The 19,228-nt window shown below is 39.3% G+C and overlaps 1 protein-coding gene across 1 annotated transcript in view; it reads left to right on the forward strand.

The window, feature by feature from the left end:
* Positions 1–19,228, forward strand: part of WNK3 (WNK lysine deficient protein kinase 3) — a 185,158-nt gene that overhangs the window by 152,461 nt on the left and 13,469 nt on the right. The window contains 1 exon segment of the mRNA XM_019436661.2: positions 16,012–16,214. Coding sequence (XP_019292206.2) covers positions 16,012–16,214 — 203 coding nt within the window.

Consider the following 19,228-nt stretch of genomic DNA (forward strand, 5'->3'; position numbering starts at 1 on the left):
GGCTCAGTTGGCTAAGCATCTGACTCTTGATATCGGTTTAGGTCATGATCTCAGGGTTTGTGAGGTTGACCCCACATCTGACTCTGCGCTGATTGCTCAGAGCCTGCTTGGGATTTTCTACCTCCTTCTCTCTCTGCCCCTCCCCTGCTTGCGCGTGCTCTCTTCTCAGAATAAATAAGTAAACTTAAAAATAAATAAAAATGAATTTAAAAACTTTGTTTTTATTTTTAAGCCTGGCATGCTAAGGTTCATACCTGGGTCAGTACATTTAGTGGTGAGCCAATGATTGGCCAGAAGATTTCATTAAATGACTCATCTGGATATTTTTGCCAAGGGAATCTCTGTGAGAAGGCGCACTTTCTAGCTTTACTTTACAAGACAACTTTTGAATTTCTTTCCTGCTTGTCCAGGAACTGAAGTGCAGCCAGAATTGAGTGGTTGGTACTTTTTCCTTTCTTAGGTCTTTCCTGGCTTGCCAGACATTTATATTCCCAGGAATATGTCAGAGGTTTTAAAAGTTTCCTATGGTCATCTAATTGCCCTAGAATTCTTTTTTAATTCTAGGCCAGACTCTTGTTTGCCCCAGCTGAATCACTGCATCTGAGTTGTTGCCAGCACTTTCCTATTGTTTCAGTAATGCCCTGGAGGTAGCTCCCTACCCTCCCCCACTCCCCAGACCCAGCCTGCCTGGGCTGACCTGAGCTCTAAGTGAAACCAAATATCTACCACACTCTAAGAATAGAGATTTTTCTGGGTTGTTGCAAGTTCAGATGACTGTGCTCTGAGGATGGTACTTTTAAGGGAACTCAAAAAGAGGTCTGATCTCTATTGTCTGCAATGCTGCTGGCCTTTAGGTATCCCAACACTGACCTGGGAGGGAAGCCGGGAGGGGAATTACCACAAGTTAAAATGTCACAGATCTCATTAGTTTGTCTTGAATAAATGATTTTTATTTCATTCTGTGTCTCTGGATAATTGTCAGAGTTCTGAAATGGTTTGAGTTGTTTTGCTCATATTTTTATTGTTTAAGAGCAAGTTCACCTAGGCCCTTATTCTGCATTTTTGAAGTCTTTCTCCTCCCTCTTTTTCTATTATCTGAAAGAGCTTGTGTTGAATTAGTACTATTTCTTCTTTAACTGTCTGGAAGAATTTTTCAATGAAACCACTTGGGTTCAGAGATTTCTATTTTGGGAACTTTTTCACTACAAATTCAAATTGTTTAATAGTAGTTACAAGATTTATTCAGGTTATACATTTCCTGTTGAGTAAGTTTTGGTAGTTTGTGGTTTTTGAGGTTTGGTCCATTTCATCCAAGTTGTTTAATCTTTGTGTTTATTGTTATGCCCAGAATTCGTGATCCCCAAAGACCACCAGGGAGCCGAGTCCAATACAAAAGCAAAAGAGCCTTTATTCGAGCTAGCTCAAGCTCAATCCCCTACCTGCACCCACGCAGCGGTGAGATACTGGGGAGAGAGAGCGAGTTTCAAAAGCACAAAGGTTTTATTGGGGTCTAGGGGCAGTTGGTGAGGTAATGGCTGTGGCCTCAGCCGATTGGCTGGGGAAGGGTCGGAGTCCTGTTATGCAGGTTGCCGGGCGTGTTTGATCGGGAAGTTTGAACGGGTGAGCGGGAGGTCACTCAAGGGGAGGAGGCGTGGTCAAGGTGGAGGACACAGAACAAGATGGAGTTGGCTGGCATAGGTCCGCCGTTTCATTTATAATTGTTTATTATTATCTTTTTAATGTCTTGGGAACCTGTAGTGACATCACCTATTTCTGATATTTGTAATTTGTATCTTCTCTTTTTTTTCTTTGTCAGTCTTGACAGAGGTTTATCAATTTTATTGATCTTTTCAAAGATATCCAGTGTTTGCTTTTATTGTTTTTTTCTATTGTTTTCCTGCTTTAAATTTCATTGATTTCTGCTCTTCATTATTTTCTTCCTTTTACACATGCTTTGTTTTTATTTTGCCCTTTCTCTAGTTTCTTTGAATGGAAGCTAAGATCATTGATGTGTGAGACCTCTTTCATTTTTTTAATACAAGCATTTAATGCTATAAACTTTCCTAAAAGTACCACTTTGGCTACATCTACTATGATTTTTTAAAATTAAGCTTTATTGGTGGGGGGAAGTTTTAGATTTACAGAAAAATTATTAAGATAGTACAGAGAATAGTTTCCTAAGATAGTACTGAGAGTACCCCACACCCAGTTTCCCCAATTACTAACATCTTACATTAGTATGGTACACTTGTCACAACTAATAAACCAATCTTGATACATTATCATTAACTATAGTCCATATTTTACTCTGATCTCCTTAGTTTTTACCTTATCTTTCTTCTGTCCCAAGATCCCATCCAGGTTATTATGTTATATTTAATGTTCATGCCCCCTTAGGCTTTTCTTGGTTCTAACAGGTTCTCAGAACTTCCTTGTTTTTGATGACTCTGAAAGTTTTGAGGAGTACTAGTCAGTTATTTTGTAGAATTTTGTTTTTGAAGGCTTCTTTGTTTACTGGCACCAGAAGAGGCTAATTTTGTATATTTCCTGCGCCAGTCTTAAAAGCCACCATTTCCAAAAGGAATTGTAATTCCTTTTATTGGAGAATAGACTAGAAACCAAGATCTGGGTGCCTGGTATGCATTATAATTGCTACTGGGGTATCATTGCTTTTAAGTTTTCTTTGCTGACAGATAAGGAAATACATGTATGCATACTAACTGACATAACCATATCTATGAATATTTCCATATGTAAACATCTGTATCCATAGTAAGGTAAACATGCATTCATATTGCTATCTCTAAGTTTAATCCATTACCACATGGATCATTATAGCCTTCTCTCCTTGTTTGTCTGTAACCTCCCACTCCAAAAGTGAGAAACCTGGCTCCCACCGTCCTCCATCCATTTACTTAATTCTTCAATTCCAGTATAAGGTATCATGGTTTCAGAATTGTGAACTTATACCCCAGTGGGAAACACATGTATCAACTACAATATAGTGCTGGTGTGCAGTTTCGTTTGCCTTTGACATTGTAGGTGTCACTCATTTCCAAAGTTATGTAGGTCAGCACTTATTTCTCTACTCCATTATGGTAGGTTCCTTTATACATTGTAATGATTAGAGTCTTTTGTCACATTCTGCAATCCCCTGACCTCCTAAATGATTTTTTAATAATTTGCACACAGTGAAGTTTACTCTTTGTTCTCTAGCATTCCCTAGGTTTCAATGTTGTATTTTGGGTTATTTTTTTCAGTTCCAAATTTTTTTATTTTATTTTATTTTTTTAACGTTTATTTATTTATTTTTGAGACAGAGAGAGACAGAGCATGAATGGGGGAGGGTCAGAGAGAGGGAGACACAGAATCTGAAACAGGCTCCGGGCTCTGAGCTGTCAGCACAGGGGCCCAATGCGGGGCTCGAACTCATGGACCGCGAGATCGTGACCTGAGCCGAAGTCGGCGCTCAACCAACTGAGCCACCCAGGCGCCCCAGTTCCAAATTTTTTTGATTTGCCTTGAGAGTTCCTTTTTGTTCCATAGTTTATTTTGGTAATATGATGTTTAGTTTCCAAGTGTTTTGAGATTTTATTGTTATCCCTTTGTTACTCATTTGTACTTCACTTTCATTATGACCAGAAAATATATTTCCAATCATTTTGATTCCTCTTAATTTCTTAAGGTTGGTTTTATGACCCAGGATATGGTCTATTTTGGTGAATGTTTTATGTGCAATTGAAAATAATGTATAGCCCTGTTTTTGAGTAGAGTGTTCTCTAAATGTCAGATCTAGATGTTTGAATTAGGTATTGTTCAGTTATTCTGTATCCTTGCTCATTTGCTGTCCACTACTTCTATTGTTTACTGAGAGAAGAGTGTAAGAGACTCCAACTGTAATTGTGGATTTGTCCAAAAGAATGTAGAAACCTTATATCCATAAAGGTCTCTTCCTTCTTTATAATTGTCTTATGTACTACATCTACATATATGGTAAACTCCATCACACGGTGTTATAATTCAGTTTTGCTTGAGTTTCAGAATTCTAAAGAAGAATGTACTTACTCTCTTATCTACCATTTTGTTGGTCTTCCTTCATTCCTACTCTTTCATGTTTCCCACTACTATAATCTCCCTCTGTTCGAAGAATTTCCTTTAGTTAGAACAGGTCTGCTGGTGACTAATACTCTTAATTTTTTTTTATCTGAGAATGTCTTTTTTCACCTTAATTCCTGAAAGATATTTTTATTGCATATAGAATTCTGAGTTGACAGTTCTGTCTTTTAGCATTTAAAAAATACTGTGCCACTTACTTTTGGCTTCCATGATTTATGATGAGAAATCTATAGATATTTGGATCATTGTTTTCCTGTATGAAATGCATTGTGTTGCTCTGGTTGCTTTAAGAATTTTTCCCTTCTTATTTTTCAGCACTTTTTCAGTTTCAGTTTTAGCAATTATAATGTGTTTAGACAGGAGTTTCTTTGTGTTTTATCCTGTTTGGGGTTCACCGAACTTCTTGAATATGTTGTAGGTTTATGTCTTTTGCCAAAATTAGCAAATTTCAGTTTATATGTCTTCAAATATCTTTTTTCTTATCACCTCTTTTTTTCACTTTGCTTCTGGGACTCTGATGACATAAATTTTTGATGTTTTACTATTGTCCCATAGGTCCCTTAGTTTCTGTTCATGCTTGTTTTTCAATCTTATTTCTCTCTTAAAATTGAAATGTCTTCTGTCATCTCCCTTTTGCTATTGCCATCCAAGGAGAGTTTTTGTTTTTTGGTTATTTTACTTTTTGGTTTTAAAATTTCCTGTATGTTCTCCTCTTTACCTATTTCTTTACTGAGGCTTTCTACTTTGCTTAGTTTCAACAGTTTTTGTGATTTGAGCTATTTGAGCATTTTTATCATTGCAGCTTTAAAAAGTCTGTTAAAGGGGTGCCTGGGTGGCTCAGTCTGTTGAGCATCCAACTTCTGTTCAGGTCCTGATCTCATGGTTTGTGAGTTCAAGCCTCGCATTGGGTTTGCTCACTGCTGTCAGCACAGAGCCTGCTTTAGGATTCTCTGTCCCCCTCCTCCTCTCTGTCTCTCTCTCTCTTTCTCTCTCTCTCTCTCTCTCTCTTTCTCTCTCTCTTTCTCTCTCTCTCTCTGCCCTTCCCCTGCTTGCTCTCTGTCTCTTCCCAAAATAAACAAATAGAAAAAAGTTAAAAGCCTTTGTTAGATAATTCCAACATCTGTATCATCCTGAATAGTATCTGTTGATTATCTTTTCCCATGTGAGTTGGAATTGTCCTGGTTCTGTGTATGCCAAATCATGTTTGATTTTATTTTGGACATTTTGAGTATTCTGTTATGAGACTCTGGTGTCTTTTAAATATCCTATCTAGAATGTAGATTTTTTTTTATGCGAAGTGATTGACCCAGTTATTTTTTTCCTTGAGTTCTAGCCTATCTTTTGTGGTCTCTTGTTCCAATGTCAGTTCAGTTGCATTGCCTCTGTGGCACACATGTAGGTCTCACAGTGGTCCGTCTCAGTCTTTGGCAGTTGTCTGTTATTTCAGTTCTCATGTCTTTGGCATGCTGTATTTTTCATTGCTAAGAGAAAAAAAAAGCATGCTCAAGAGTGCCCCCTTATAATAGGAAGAGAGCATAAGGAAGTCTGTGCAGTAATTTCTCTACATTCCTGTGTCTTTTCCCTTGTTGATTCTATCATGCATCTTTTCACTGTAATAAACTTAGCTGTGAATACAACTATATGCTGAGTCCTGTGAGACCTTCGACTGAATCACTGAATCTGTGAGTAGTCTTGGGAACCCTGAAACATAATTGCATTATACAATCTCAATCCTCAAAACACCTGTAAGGTAGGTAGAAATTAATGTCTGTCTCTTATAGGCAAGAAGAAAAGTTTGTAAGATTAAACAACTTTCCTAAAACCTCAGTTCATAATAGAGGGAATCCAAATCTGTTTGACCCCAAAACCTTGGTTCTTCACTGTTATTCTACATTGCCTGCCAATACTAGAAAGCGTGTCCGCAGTGGGTTGAGGAGAGGCAATGGAAGATCATAGAGGGTAATAGTGGTCTGAGACTGCTACATGTGGGATATAGTATTTGAGTTGGTCTTGAAGGATAAATGGACAAGATTAAAATTGGTCAAGTGTAGTGGGAAGAGAATTGTCAATAGGTAGAATTGCATGATATAAAGACATGCAAGTGATAAAATGCAAGATTTATTTGCAAGAAAGAGAATATAACAGTTGGGTTGAAATGGAGGGTTTACATTAGAAGGTTTTCTTACATACTTTAAAAAAACAACTTTTGGCAACTGCCATACCTTGTCTGTGCTACACTTTGATAGCATATATCTGATGTAACACATAATTATATATTTAAGCTTAATAAATGAGATGTTATATTTGTTTAAGGATAATGAAAAACATAATATATTTGTTCTGCAGAGACAACCATGACTACTACCAAAAATTTCACCACCTAAACAAGTTAAATACCCACTGTTGTTAGTATTAAGAAGCCATTAAAGTGGGAGGGGCTGGGTTTTTTGAGAAGAGGAGTGAAATGCTGAAAACAGCATTTAACTGATACTAATCTGGTGGCAATGTGAAGAGTGTATTGGCCAGAGCTAGGGAGCAAGTCCCTTTAGATCACTGTAATAGCATTCCATGTATGAGGTGATTAAGAGCTTAGAGAACTGTGGAAGTGAAAATAGACAAAAGATCTTGTATAGGATGAATTACCATGATGTGGTGATAAACTGGATATATATATGTTTAGGGGGAGATCCAAAGGTTCTGAGTCTGAGTGGTTCAGAGAAAATGTAATACCTTTCACAGAAATTTACATGAACTGTTATGCCAAGGCCATGATAGGTTTGATTCTAGGTGTATTGAATTGAATAACTTGACATCCATTTGGAAAAGCACATTTGGGAGTTACTTTTTAAATTGGATTGAAGAGGGGTCAAGGTTTGAGATAAGAGATGGAAACATTTACAGTTGGGTGATCACTAAAACTATGTGAATGGAAGCATTACCTTGGGAAAATACAAAACAAGAGCACCAAGGACCATACTCTGGTTTTATTCATTACATCAGTAGGAAATGAATATTAAAGATCAGCTTTGAAGTTATTAAGTAATGTTAATAAGTAATGTTAATATTTTTTTATAAATGCTAAAACATTTATTTGTACAGAACTTCTTTTCATGTAGGTATTTTCTAGTTTGTGAAATTTAAATTCAATGGTCTTTTAGGGACACCTGGGTGGCTCAGTTGGTTAAGCGTCCAACTTCAGCTTAGGTCGTGATCTCACGGTTCATGAATCTGAGCCCCGCATTGGGCTCTGTGCTAGTAGCTCAGAGCCTGGAGCCTGTTTCAGATTCTGTCTCCCTCTCTCTCTTACCCTCCCCCACTCACACTCTCTTCTCTTCTCTTCTCTTCTCTTCTCTTCTCTTCTCTTCTCTTCTCTTCTCTTTTCTCTTCTCTCTCAAGAATAAATATTTTAAAAATTAATGTGGTCTTTTATAGTATGATATGATACTCTGAAATGAAATCAATAAATGTCCTTTTGTGTGTAAAGCATAGTTAGGCACTGGATAACATTCAAATAACATTTTTTTATTCTTGATAATTTTTGGAATGTATGTGTGTGTATATCTTTATGTTGCCTATTTAGGAATCTTGCCCTTACTTCCTATATCATTTAAAAACCTGTTTGGGGGCGCCTGGATGGGTCAGTCAGTTAAGTGTCCGGTTTTGGCTCAGGTCATGATCTCATGGTTCGTGGATTAGAGCTCCGCATTGGGCTCTGTGCTGACAGCTCAGAGCCTGGAGCCTGCTTCGGGTTCTGTGTCTCCCTCTCTCTCTGCCCCTCCCCTGCTCACATTCTCTCTCTCTCTCTCTCTCTCTCTCTCTCTCTCTCTCTCTCTCTCTAAAAATGAATAAACATTTAAAATAAATAAATAAATACCTGTTTGGTTTGTTAATCATTTTTTCCTTGTTGGCTGTTGTGCCACTAGTGCACTCAATTAGTGCCACTAATTGAGTGTTCAAGATCAGAGTTGTACACAAGAATCCTGACATTGGGCTTTCCCTTAGTACAGAAATGTTCTTAAATGAATGACATTCAAACTTAGCTCTATGCAACAAATTTTTATCAGAAACAGAAGGGCACAAAAATACTCCTTAAGAGAAGCTGGGAGGGCAAAAATGCTGGCACTAATGTATATATGTTTCTGGCAATCTTCTCCATTTTACTCCTATCTGCTTCCATTTTTCCAGGGTAAGAAGACAATCTAAAAAGGCTTCAGCTCCAAAGTCTTCCCCAGTATTGTTGTGCTATTTATTCCGTCACTGGAATTGACAGAGAATCAAATGAATGTGCAGAGGGATAACAGGGAAAAATATCTTTATTATAGGCTGACTTGTTGTCTTTGGGTTTTAAGTCTTAGAAAATGAGGTAATTCCAGAAAATTGGTATGTCATTTTGGTACCTCATGGTTGCCCCAAATTTAGTATACATAATTTTTTAAAACTCTTTTGTATATGTAAATATGGCAAATTAAATTCATTCATTATGATTAATGAATCATTAAGATTCATTAAACTCTTCTTAAGCAGTTTTCATTAATATGTTTTCATTTAATATTTAATCTCCTTGAATTTAAGCTTTCAGTAGTGCAGAGTTCATAGAGAATCACAGATTATGTATAAGAAATCATTCAGATTATCATGTTCTTCCTTACTAAGCAATTTCCCCATTCATTTATCAGTGTATTCTATGGGTTGCATGGTGCAATGGAAGGCACACTACCCTGTCAGGATACCTGATTTCTAGCCCCAGCATATAGCCTCAACTTCTGGATCCCATTCTTCTCATCCAAAAAATAGAATGGTACTTGCTGATCCTATATCATAGGACTGTTACAAGTTTCAAAAATGATAAAGAAAATTACTTTGAAAGTGTTAATATGGAGGCTTCTTGCATTATCTTCTGCCATTTCCATATTTTTTCATGATTAAAGTACTATAGCAAATGTACAAGAAATTTTCATATGCTTATTTAATAAAATCCCTGAACATGTTATTGTGCCTAAATTTCACACTTCTATTTCCTAAAATTCATTTTAAACCCACTCTGTAAGTTTTGGCTTGTAAATCACAGGAATTGGTACTTCATGAATTTTTCCTATGAAAATGATTTAGCAAATGTGTACAATAGTACTAAATAATTTAAAGACATAGTGTGATGTTCATATTAGGAAGCTTGTCGCTGACACAGATATCTGTAATTGATTTGTTTCATTTATTTGGACATCTTATGCTCCAGAATTGATGAGGCTCACATACCATTTGCATTCTTTTTTTTTTTTTTTTTTTTTTTTTTTTTTTTTTAAATTTTTTTTTTTTCAACGTTTATTTATTTTTGGGACAGAGAGAGACAGAGCATGAACGGGGGAGGGACAGAGAGAGAGGGAGACACAGAATCGGAAACAGGCTCCAGGCTCTGAGCCATCAGCCCAGAGCCTGACGCGGGGCTCGAACTCACGGACCGTGAGATCGTGACCTGGCTGAAGTCGGACGCTTAACCGACTGCGCCACCCAGGCGCCCCCTTGCATTCTTGTTTCTGCCATTTGTTTATCATTAACAAACAAAAATATTGGTAAAAAAAATTAAATGAGATTCTAGTTTTCTGATGCTTGTTGAAAGTCAGTATGCTATATTGACAACAGAGAGCATACTTGTCTATGCTTAAAGTGTTCCAGGCCTGATTCAGCTGGTTGTAAATTGCAAATCACTGTACTTTGCCTGGGCTTCATTTGCGCATTATAAAACAAGTGGTTTGGATTAGGCTTCTAAAGTCATTTTCCCTTTTAACATTCTATGTTTTTTTTAAAATATGAAATTTATTGTCAAATTGGTTTCCATACAACATCCAGTGCTCATCCCAAAAGGTGCCCTCCTCAATACCCATCACCCACCCTCCCCTCCCTCCCACCACCCATCAACCCTCAGTTTGTTCTCAGTTTTTTTTTTTTTTTTTTTTTTTTTTTAATTTATTTTTGGGACAGAGAGAGACAGAGCATGAACGGGGGAGGGTCAGAGAGAGGGAGACACAGAATCGGAAACAGGCTCCCGGAGCCTGACACGGGGCTCGAACTCACGGACCGCGAGATCGTGACCTGGCTGAAGTCGGACGCTTAACCGACTGCGCCACCCAGGCGCCCCTGTTCTCAGTTTTTAACAGTCTCTTATGCTTTGGCTCTCTCCCACTCTAACCTCTTTTTTTTTTTTTCTTCCCCTCCCCCATGGGTTTCTCTTAAGTTTCTCAGGATCCACATAAGAGTGAAAACATATGGTATCTGTCTTTCTCTGTATGGCTTATTTCACTTAGCATCACACTCTCCAGTTCCATCCACGTGGCTACAAAGAGCCATATTTCATTCTTTCTCATTGCCACGTAATACTCCATTGTGTATATAAACCACAATTTCTTTATCCATTCATCAGTTGATGGACATTTAGGCTCTTTCCATAATTTGGCTATTGTTGAGAGTGCTGCTATAAACATTGGGGTACAAGTGCCCCTATGCATCAGTACTACTGTATCCCTTGGGTAAATTCCTAGCAGTGCTATTGCTGGGTCATAGGGTAGGTCTATTTTTAATTTTCTGAGGAACCTCCACACTGTTTTCCAGAGTGGCTGCACCAGTTTGCATTCCCACCAACAGTGCAAGAGGGTTCCCGTTTCTCCACATTCTCCAGCATCTGTAGTCTCCTGATTTGTTCATTTTGGCCACTCTGACTGGTGTGAGGTGATATCTGAGTGTGGTTTTGATTTGTATTTCCCTGATGAGGAGTGACGTTGAGCATCTTTTCATGTGCCTGTTGGCCATCCGGATGTCTTCTTTAGAGAAGTGTCTATTCATGTTTTCTGCCCATTTCTTCACTGGGTTATTTGTTTTTCGGGTGTGGAGTTTGGTGAGCTCTTTATAGATTTTGGATACTAGCCCTTTGTCTGATACGTCATTTGCAAATATCTTTTCCCATTCCGTTGGTTGCCTTTTAGTTTTGTTGGTTGTTTCCTTTGCTGTGCAGAAGCTTTTTATCTTCATACGGTCCCAGTAATTCACTTTTGCTTTTAATTCCCTTGTCTTTGGGGATGTGTTGAGTAAGAGATTGCTACGGCTGAGGTCAGAGAGGTCTTTTCCTGCTTTCTCCTCTAGGGTTTTGATGGTTTCCTGTCTCACATTCAGGTCCTTTATCCATTTTGAGTTTACTTTTGTGAATGGTGTAAGAAAGTGGTCAGTTTCATCCTTCTACATGTGGCTACCCAGTTCTCCCAGCACCATATATTAAAGAGACTGTCTTTTTTCCATTGGATACTCTTTCCTGCTTTGTCAAAGATTAGTTGGCCATACGTCTGTGGGTCTAGTTCTGGGGTTTCTATTCTATTCCATTGGTCTATGTGTCTGTTTTTGTGCCAATACCATGCTGTCTTGATGATAACAGCTTTGTAGTAGAGGCTAAAGTCTGGTATTGTGATGCCTCCTGCTTTGGTCCTCTTCAAAATTACTTTGGCTATTCGGGGCCTTTTGTAGTTCCATACAAATTTTAGGATTGCTTGTTCTAGCTTCGAGAAGAATGCTGGTGCAGTTTTGATTGGGATTGCATTGAATGTGTACATAGCTTTGGGTAGTATTGACATTTTAACAATATTTATTCTTCCAATCCATGAGCAGGGAATGTTTTTCCTTTTCTTTATATCTTCTTCAATTTCCTTCATAAGCTTTCTCTAGTTTTCAACATACAGATCTTTTGCATCTTTGGTTAGGTTTATTGTTAGGTATTTTGTGCTTCTTGGTGCAATTGTGAATGCGATCAGTTTCTTTATTTGTCTTCCTGTTGCTTCATTATTAGTGTATAAGAATGCAACTGATTTCTGTACGTTGATTTTGTATCCTGCGACTTTGGTGAATTCATGTATCAGTTCTAGCAGACTTTTGGTGGAGTCTATCGGATTTTCCATGTATAATATCATGTCATCTGCAAAAAGTGAAAGCTTGATTTCATCTTTGCCAATTTTGATGCCTTCGATTTCCTTTTGTTGTCTGATTGCTGATGCTAGAACATACAACACTATGTTAAACAACAGTGGTGAGAATGGACATCCCTTTCGTGTTCCTGATCTCAGAGAGAAAGCTCTCATTTACCACATTGAGGCTGATATTAGCTGTGGGCTTTTCATAAATGGCTTTTATGATCTTTAAGTATGTTCCTTCTATCCCAACTTTCTCAAGGGTTTTTATTAAGAAAGGATGCTGAATTTTGTCAAATGCTTTTTCTGCATTGATTGACAGGATCATATCGTTCTTATCTTTTCTTTTATTAACGTGATGTATCACATTGATTGATTTGCGAATGTTGAATCAGCCCTGCATCCCAGGAATGAATCCCACTTGATCATGGTGAATAATTCTTTTTATATGCTGTTGAATTCGATTTGATAGCATCATATTGAGAATTTTTGCATCCATATTCCTCAGGGATATTGGCCTGTAGTTCTCTTTTTTTACTGGGTCTCTGTCTGGTTTAGGAATCAAAGGAATACTGGCTTCATAGAATAAGTCTGGAAGTTTTCCTTCCCTTTCTATTTTTTGGAATAGCTTGAGAAGGAAAGGTATTACCTCTCCTTTAAATGTCTGGTAGAATTCCCCTGGGAAGCCATCTGGTCCTGGACTCTTATTTGTTGGGAGATTTTTGATAACTGATTCAATTTCTTCGCTGGTTATGTATCTGTTCAAGCTTTCTATTTCTTCCTGTTTGAGTTTTGGAAGTGTGTGGGTGTTTAGGAATTTGTTCATTTCTTTCAGGTTGTCCAGTTTGTTGGCATATAATTTTTCATAGTATTCCCTGATAATTGCTTGTATTTCTGACGGATTGATTGTAATAATTCCATTTTCATTCACGATTTTATCTATTTGGGCCATCTCTCTTTTCTTTTTGAGAAGCCTGGCTAGAGGTTTATCAATTGTGTTTATTTTTTCCAAAAACCAACTCTTGGTTTCACTGATCTGCTCTACAGTTGTTTTTATATTCTACATTGTTTATTTCTGCTCTGATCTTTATTATTTGTCTTCTTCTGCTGGGTTTGGGGTGTCTTTGCTGTTCTGCTTCTATTTCCTTTAGGTGTGCTGTTAGCTTTTGTATTTGGGATTTTTCTTGTTTCTTGAGATAGGCCTTCCATTGCAATGTATTTTCCTCTCAGGACTGCCTTCGCTGCATCCCAAAACGTGTGGATTATTGTATTTCATTTTCATATTTCCATAATTCTTTAATTTCTTCTCGAATTGCCTGGTTGATCCATTCATTCTTTAGTAGGGTGTTCTTTAACCTCCATGTTTTTGGAGGTTTTCCAGACTTTTTCCTGTGGTTGATTTCAAGCTTCATGGCATTGTGGTCTGAACGTATGCATGGTATGATCTCAATTCTTGTATACTTATGAAGGGCTGGTTTGTGACCCAGTATGTGACCTATCTTGAAGAATGTTCCATGTGCACTTGAGAAGAAAGTATATTCTGTTGCTTTGGGATGCAGAGTTCTAAATATATGTGTCAAGTCCATCTGATCCAATGTATCATTCAGGGCCCTTTTTTCTTTATTGATCCTGTGTCTAGATGATCCATCCATTGTTGTAAGTGGAGTATTAAAGTCCCCTGCAATAACTACAGTTTTATCAATAAGGTTGCTTATGTTTGTGATTAATTGTTTTATATATTTGGGGCCTCCCATATTCGGCTCATAGACATTTGTAATTGTTAGCTCTTCCTGATGCATAGACCCTGTAATTATGATATAATGCCCTTCTTCATCTCTTGTCACAGCCTTCAATTTAAAATCTGGTTTGTCTGATATAAGTGTGGCTACTCCAGCTTTCTTTTGACTTCCAGTAGCATGATAGATAATTCTCCATCCCCTCACTTTCAATCTGAAGGTGTCCTCCGGTCTAAAATGAGTCTCTTGTAGACAGCAAATAGATGTGTCCTGTTTGTTTGTTTGTTTTTTATCAATTCTGATACCCTGTGTCTTTTGGTTGTCACATTTAGTCCGTTTACATTCAGTGTTAGTATTGAAAGATACGGGTTTAGAGTCACTGTGATGTCTGTAGGTTTCATGCTTGTAGTGATGTCTCTGGTACTTTGTGGTCCTTGCAACATTTCACTCACAGAATCCCCCTTAGGATCTCTTGTAGTGCTGGTTTAGTGGTGATGAATTACTTCAGTTTGTGTTTGTTTGGGAAGACCTTTATCTCTCCTTCTATTCTAAATGACAGACATGCCCAGTAAAGGATTCTCAGCTGCATATTTTTTCTGTTCGTCACATTGAAGATTTCCTGCCATTCCTTTCTGGCCTGCCAAGTATTCAGTAGATAGATCCTTCACTAGTCTTATTGGTCTCCCTTTATATGTTAGAGTATGTTTATCCTTAGCTGCTTTCAGAATTCTCTCTTTATCCTTGTATTTTGCCAGTTTCGCTATGATATGTCATGCAGAAAATTGATTCAAGTTTCATCTGAAGGGAGTTCTCTGTGCCTCTTGGATTTCAATGCCTTTTTCCTTCCCCAGTTCAGGGAAGTTCTTAGCTATGATTTGTTCAAGTACCCCTTCAGCCCCATTCTCTCTTCCTCCTCTGGAATCCCTATTATACGGATATTATTACATTTCATCGCATCACTTAGTTCTCTAGTTCTCCCTTTATACTCCTGGATTTTTTTAATCTCTTTTTCTCAGCTTCCTCTTTTTCCATAACTTTATCTTCTAATTCACCTATTCTCTTCTCTGCCTCTTCAATCTGGGCTGTGTTAGCCTCCATTTTATTTTGCACCTCATTTATAGCATTTTTTAGCTCCTCATGAATGTTTCTTAGTCCCTTGATCTCTGTAGCAATAGATTCTCTGCTGTCCTCTATAGTTTTGTCAAGCCCAGCGATTAATTTTATGACTGTTATTTTAAATTCATGCTCTGTTATATTGCTTAAATTGTTTTTGATCAATTCGTTAGCTTTCACTACTTTCTGGAGTTTCTTCTGAGGAGAATTCTTCCGTTTTGTCAGTTTGGATGGTCCCTGGAGTGGCAGGGAACTGCAGGGCTCTTCCCCTGTGCTGTCTGAAGTAACTTGTGTTGGTGGGCGGGGCCGCAGTCAGACCTGATGTCTTCCCCCAGCCCACTGCTGGGGCCACAGTCAGACTGATGTGTAGCTTATCTTCCCCTCTCCCAGGGGCAGTACTCCCTGTGGAGTGGTGTGGCCCCTGTCTGGGCTACTGGCACACTGCCAGGCTTGTGGTGCTGCTTCGATGGGATCTGGTGTATTACCCAGGGTGGATCCGCAAGGTGCACAGGGGCAGGAGTGGCAGGCTCAGCTTGCTTTGCCTTTGGTGGTCCGCTACGTCAGGGGCCCTGCAGCGCCGGGAGGGAGGCAGACCCGTCCTCTTCCATGGGCCTCTTGTCTACACTTAGCTCCAGAGAATCCGTTCTGCTAGTCTTCTGGTGGTTTTCTGGGTTATTTAGGCAGATGTGGGTGGAATCTAAGTGATCAGTAGGACACAGTGAGCCCAGCAACCTCCTACGCCGCCATCTTCAAGTCTCTCTCCTCCATGTTTATTTTTTATCTCTTTTAAGTATCTATCCGAGGAAAACTGATGTAAAGATTATAATTGATACTAATGTTTTTATATTTGACTTATAACTTGTAGCTTATTTGACTTTATACCAAGGTGACCATATAATTTCCCATCCAACAAGAGGAAACTTTCGAGAGTGAAAGGCATACATACTGTTAATAATTACTCCAGGACTGTCCCAGATAAACTTGAATATCTGGTTACCTTATCTGTAGCCCATATGTGAGGTTCTACCAACTGCATTATTACTCAAAGAAAAGTATTTATCAGTTTTAATTATTTTTTATGATTTTCCTGTTATTTCTTCTAGATCCACTCTGTGTGGAGAGTAATGTAGCATCATGCCAGCAATCTCCAGCTAGTAAAAAAGGCATGTTCACAGATGACTTACATAAACTGGTGGATGACTGGACAAAGGAAACAGTTGGAAGTTCTCTTATTAAGCCAAGTTTAAACCAACTCAAACAGAGTCAACACAAACTAGAGACAGAAAACTGGAACAAAGTATATGAAGTAAGTGGTTTTTGCACGTTCCTCTTTATTTCTAAGAACTAAAATCATAAAAATTGATTTCCTTAGGTCTATTGTTAAAGTCACTATTAGAGAATGGTGTGACTTGACAACATAGCGACTTTTATCCTTGTCTAGATTCATTTTGTCTTTAAGAAAATTATCTTTTAGACCAGGGGTCAGCACATTTTTTTCTGGGAAGGAGCCAGTTAGTAAGTACTTTCACGCCATGTGGTTGCAACTAGTCAACTCTGTCATCGGGCAAAAGCAACCATAGATAAAATATAAATGAATGCACAGGGCTATGTTCCAATAAAACTTGATTTACAAAAAGAAGTGGTAGGCTATAGCTTGCTGACCCATGCTTTAGACTCTTATACCTAAAAATATAACCATCAAGTATCAAAAAAGAAAGCATCTGGAATGAGGGTGAATTCAGTCCTGTGGTGCAAGAAGAGTTTGAGTTTTGAGGGAAAGCTATCATATGTTGTATATCAATATTCTCAGAACTATTAAGTGATCTTATTTGTTCAGTTTGAAAAAATAATTTTAAAGCTCTTTAAGCTAGGAAGATGGCGGCGTAGGAGGACGCTGGGCTCACCGCGCGTCCTGCTGATCACTTAGATTCCACCTACACCTGCCTAAATAACCCAGAAAAACGCCAGAGGATTAGCAGAACAGAGTCTCCGGAGCCAAGCGCAGATGAGAGGCCCTAGGAAGAGGGTAGGAAGGGCGGCTAGGCGGTGCGCGCTCCACGAACTGGCGGGAGGGAGCCGGGGCAGAGGGGCGGCTCGCCGGCCAAGCAGAGCCCCGGAGTCTGGCTGGCAAAAGCGGAGGGGCCTGACGGACTGTGTTCCGACAGCAAGCGTGACTTAGCGTCTGGGAGGTCATAAGTTAACAGCTCTGCTCAGAAAGCGGGAAGGCTGGAGGACAAAGGGAGGGAGAGTTGCTGAGCCCCCGGACGACAGAGCTCAGCTTGGTGGGGAACAAAGGCGCTCGCCAGCGCCATCTCACTCAACCATCCCCCAGCCAAAATCCCAAAGGGAACCAATTCCTGCCAGGGAACTTGCTCGCTCCCCGCAAACACCCAACTCTGTGCTTCTGTGGAGCCAAACCTCCAGCAGCAGATCTGACGCCCTCCCGCTGCCACAGGGCCCCTCCTGAAGTGGATCACCTAAGGAGAAGCGAGCTAAGCCTGCCCCTCCTGCCCCCATGCACCTTGCCTACCCACCCCAGCTAATACGCCAGATCCCCAGCACCACAAGCCTGGCAGTGTGCAAGTAGCCCAGACAGGCCACGCCAAACCACAGGGAATCCCGCCCCTAGGATAGGGGAAGAGAAGGCACACACCAGTCTGACTGTGGCCCCAGCAGTGGGCTGGGGGCAGACATCAGGTCTGACTGCGGCCCCGCCAACCAACTCCAGTTATACACCACAGCACAGGGGAAGTGCCCTGCAGGTCCGAACCACTCCAGGGACTCTCCAAAATGACCAAACGGAAGAATTCCCCTCAGAAGAATCTCCAGGAAATAACAACAGCTAATGAACTGATCAAAAAGGATTTAAATAATATAACAGAAAGTGAATTTAGAATAATAGTCATAAAATTAATCGCTGGGCTTGAAAACAGTATAGAGGACAGCAGAGAATCTCTTGCTACAGAGATCAAGGGACTAAGAAACAGTCACGAGGAGCTGAAAAGCGCTTTTAACGAGATGCAAAATAAAATGGAAACGACCACGGCTCAGATTGAAGAGGCAGAGGAGAGAATAGGTGAACTAGAAGATAAAATTATGGAAAAAGAGGAAGCTGAGAAAAAGAGAGATAAAAAAATCCAGGAGTATGAGGGGAAAATTAGAGAACTAAGTGATACACTAAAAAGAAATAATGTACGCATAATTGGTATCCCAGAGGAGGAAGAGAGAGGGAAAGGTGCTGAAGGGATACTTGAAGAAATTAAAGCTGAGAACTTCCCTGAACTGGGGAAGGAAAAAGGCATTGAAATCCAAGAGGCACAGAGAACTCCCTTCAGACGTAACTTGAATCGATCTTCTGCACGACATATCATAGTGAAACTGGCAAAATACAAGGATAAAGAGAAAATTCTGAAAGCAGCAAGGGATAAACGTGCCCTCACATATAAAGGGAGACCTATAAGACTCGTGACTGATCTCTCTTTTGAAACTTGGCAGGCCAGAAAGGCTTGGCACAATATCTTCAGTGTGCTAAACAGAAAAAATATGCAGCCGAGAATCCTTTATCCAGCAATTCTGTCATTTAGAATAGAAGGAGAGATAAAGGTCTTCCCAAACAAACAAAAACTGAAGGAAATTGTCACCACGAAACCAGCCCTACAAGAGATCCTAAGGGGGATCCTGTGAGACAAAGTACCAGAGACATCACTACAAGCATAAAACATACAGACATCAAAATGACTCTAAACCCGTATCTTTCTATAATAACACTGAATGTAAATGGATTAAATGCGCCAACCAAAAGACATAGGGTATCAGAATGGATCAAAAAACAAGACCCATCTATTTGCTGTCTACAAGAGACTCATTTTATATCTGAGGACACCTTTAGATTGAGAGTGAGGGGATGGAGAACTATTTATCATGCTACTGGAAGCCAAAAGAAAGCTGGAGTAGCCATACTTCTATCAGACAAACTAGACTTTAAATTAAAGGCTGTAACAAGAGATGAAGAAGGGCATTATATAATAATTACAGGGTCTATCCATCAGGAAGAGCTAACAATTATAAATGTCTATGCGCCGAATACCGGAGCCCCCAAATATATAAAACAATTACTCATAAACATAAGCAACCTTATTGATAAGAATGTGGTCATTGCAGGGGACTTTAACACCCCACTTACAGAAATGGATAGATCATCTAGACACACGGTCAATAAAGACACAAGGGCCCTGAATGATACATTGGATCAGATGGACTTGACAGATATATTTAGAACTCTGCATCCCAAAGCAACAGAATATACTTTCTTCTCGAGTG

Source organism: Panthera pardus, unplaced genomic scaffold (assembly GCF_024362965.1).
Source record: "Panthera pardus isolate Hobbes unplaced genomic scaffold, ASM2436296v1 HiC_scaffold_27, whole genome shotgun sequence".
In the NCBI taxonomy this organism is placed as follows: domain Eukaryota; kingdom Metazoa; phylum Chordata; class Mammalia; order Carnivora; family Felidae; genus Panthera; species Panthera pardus.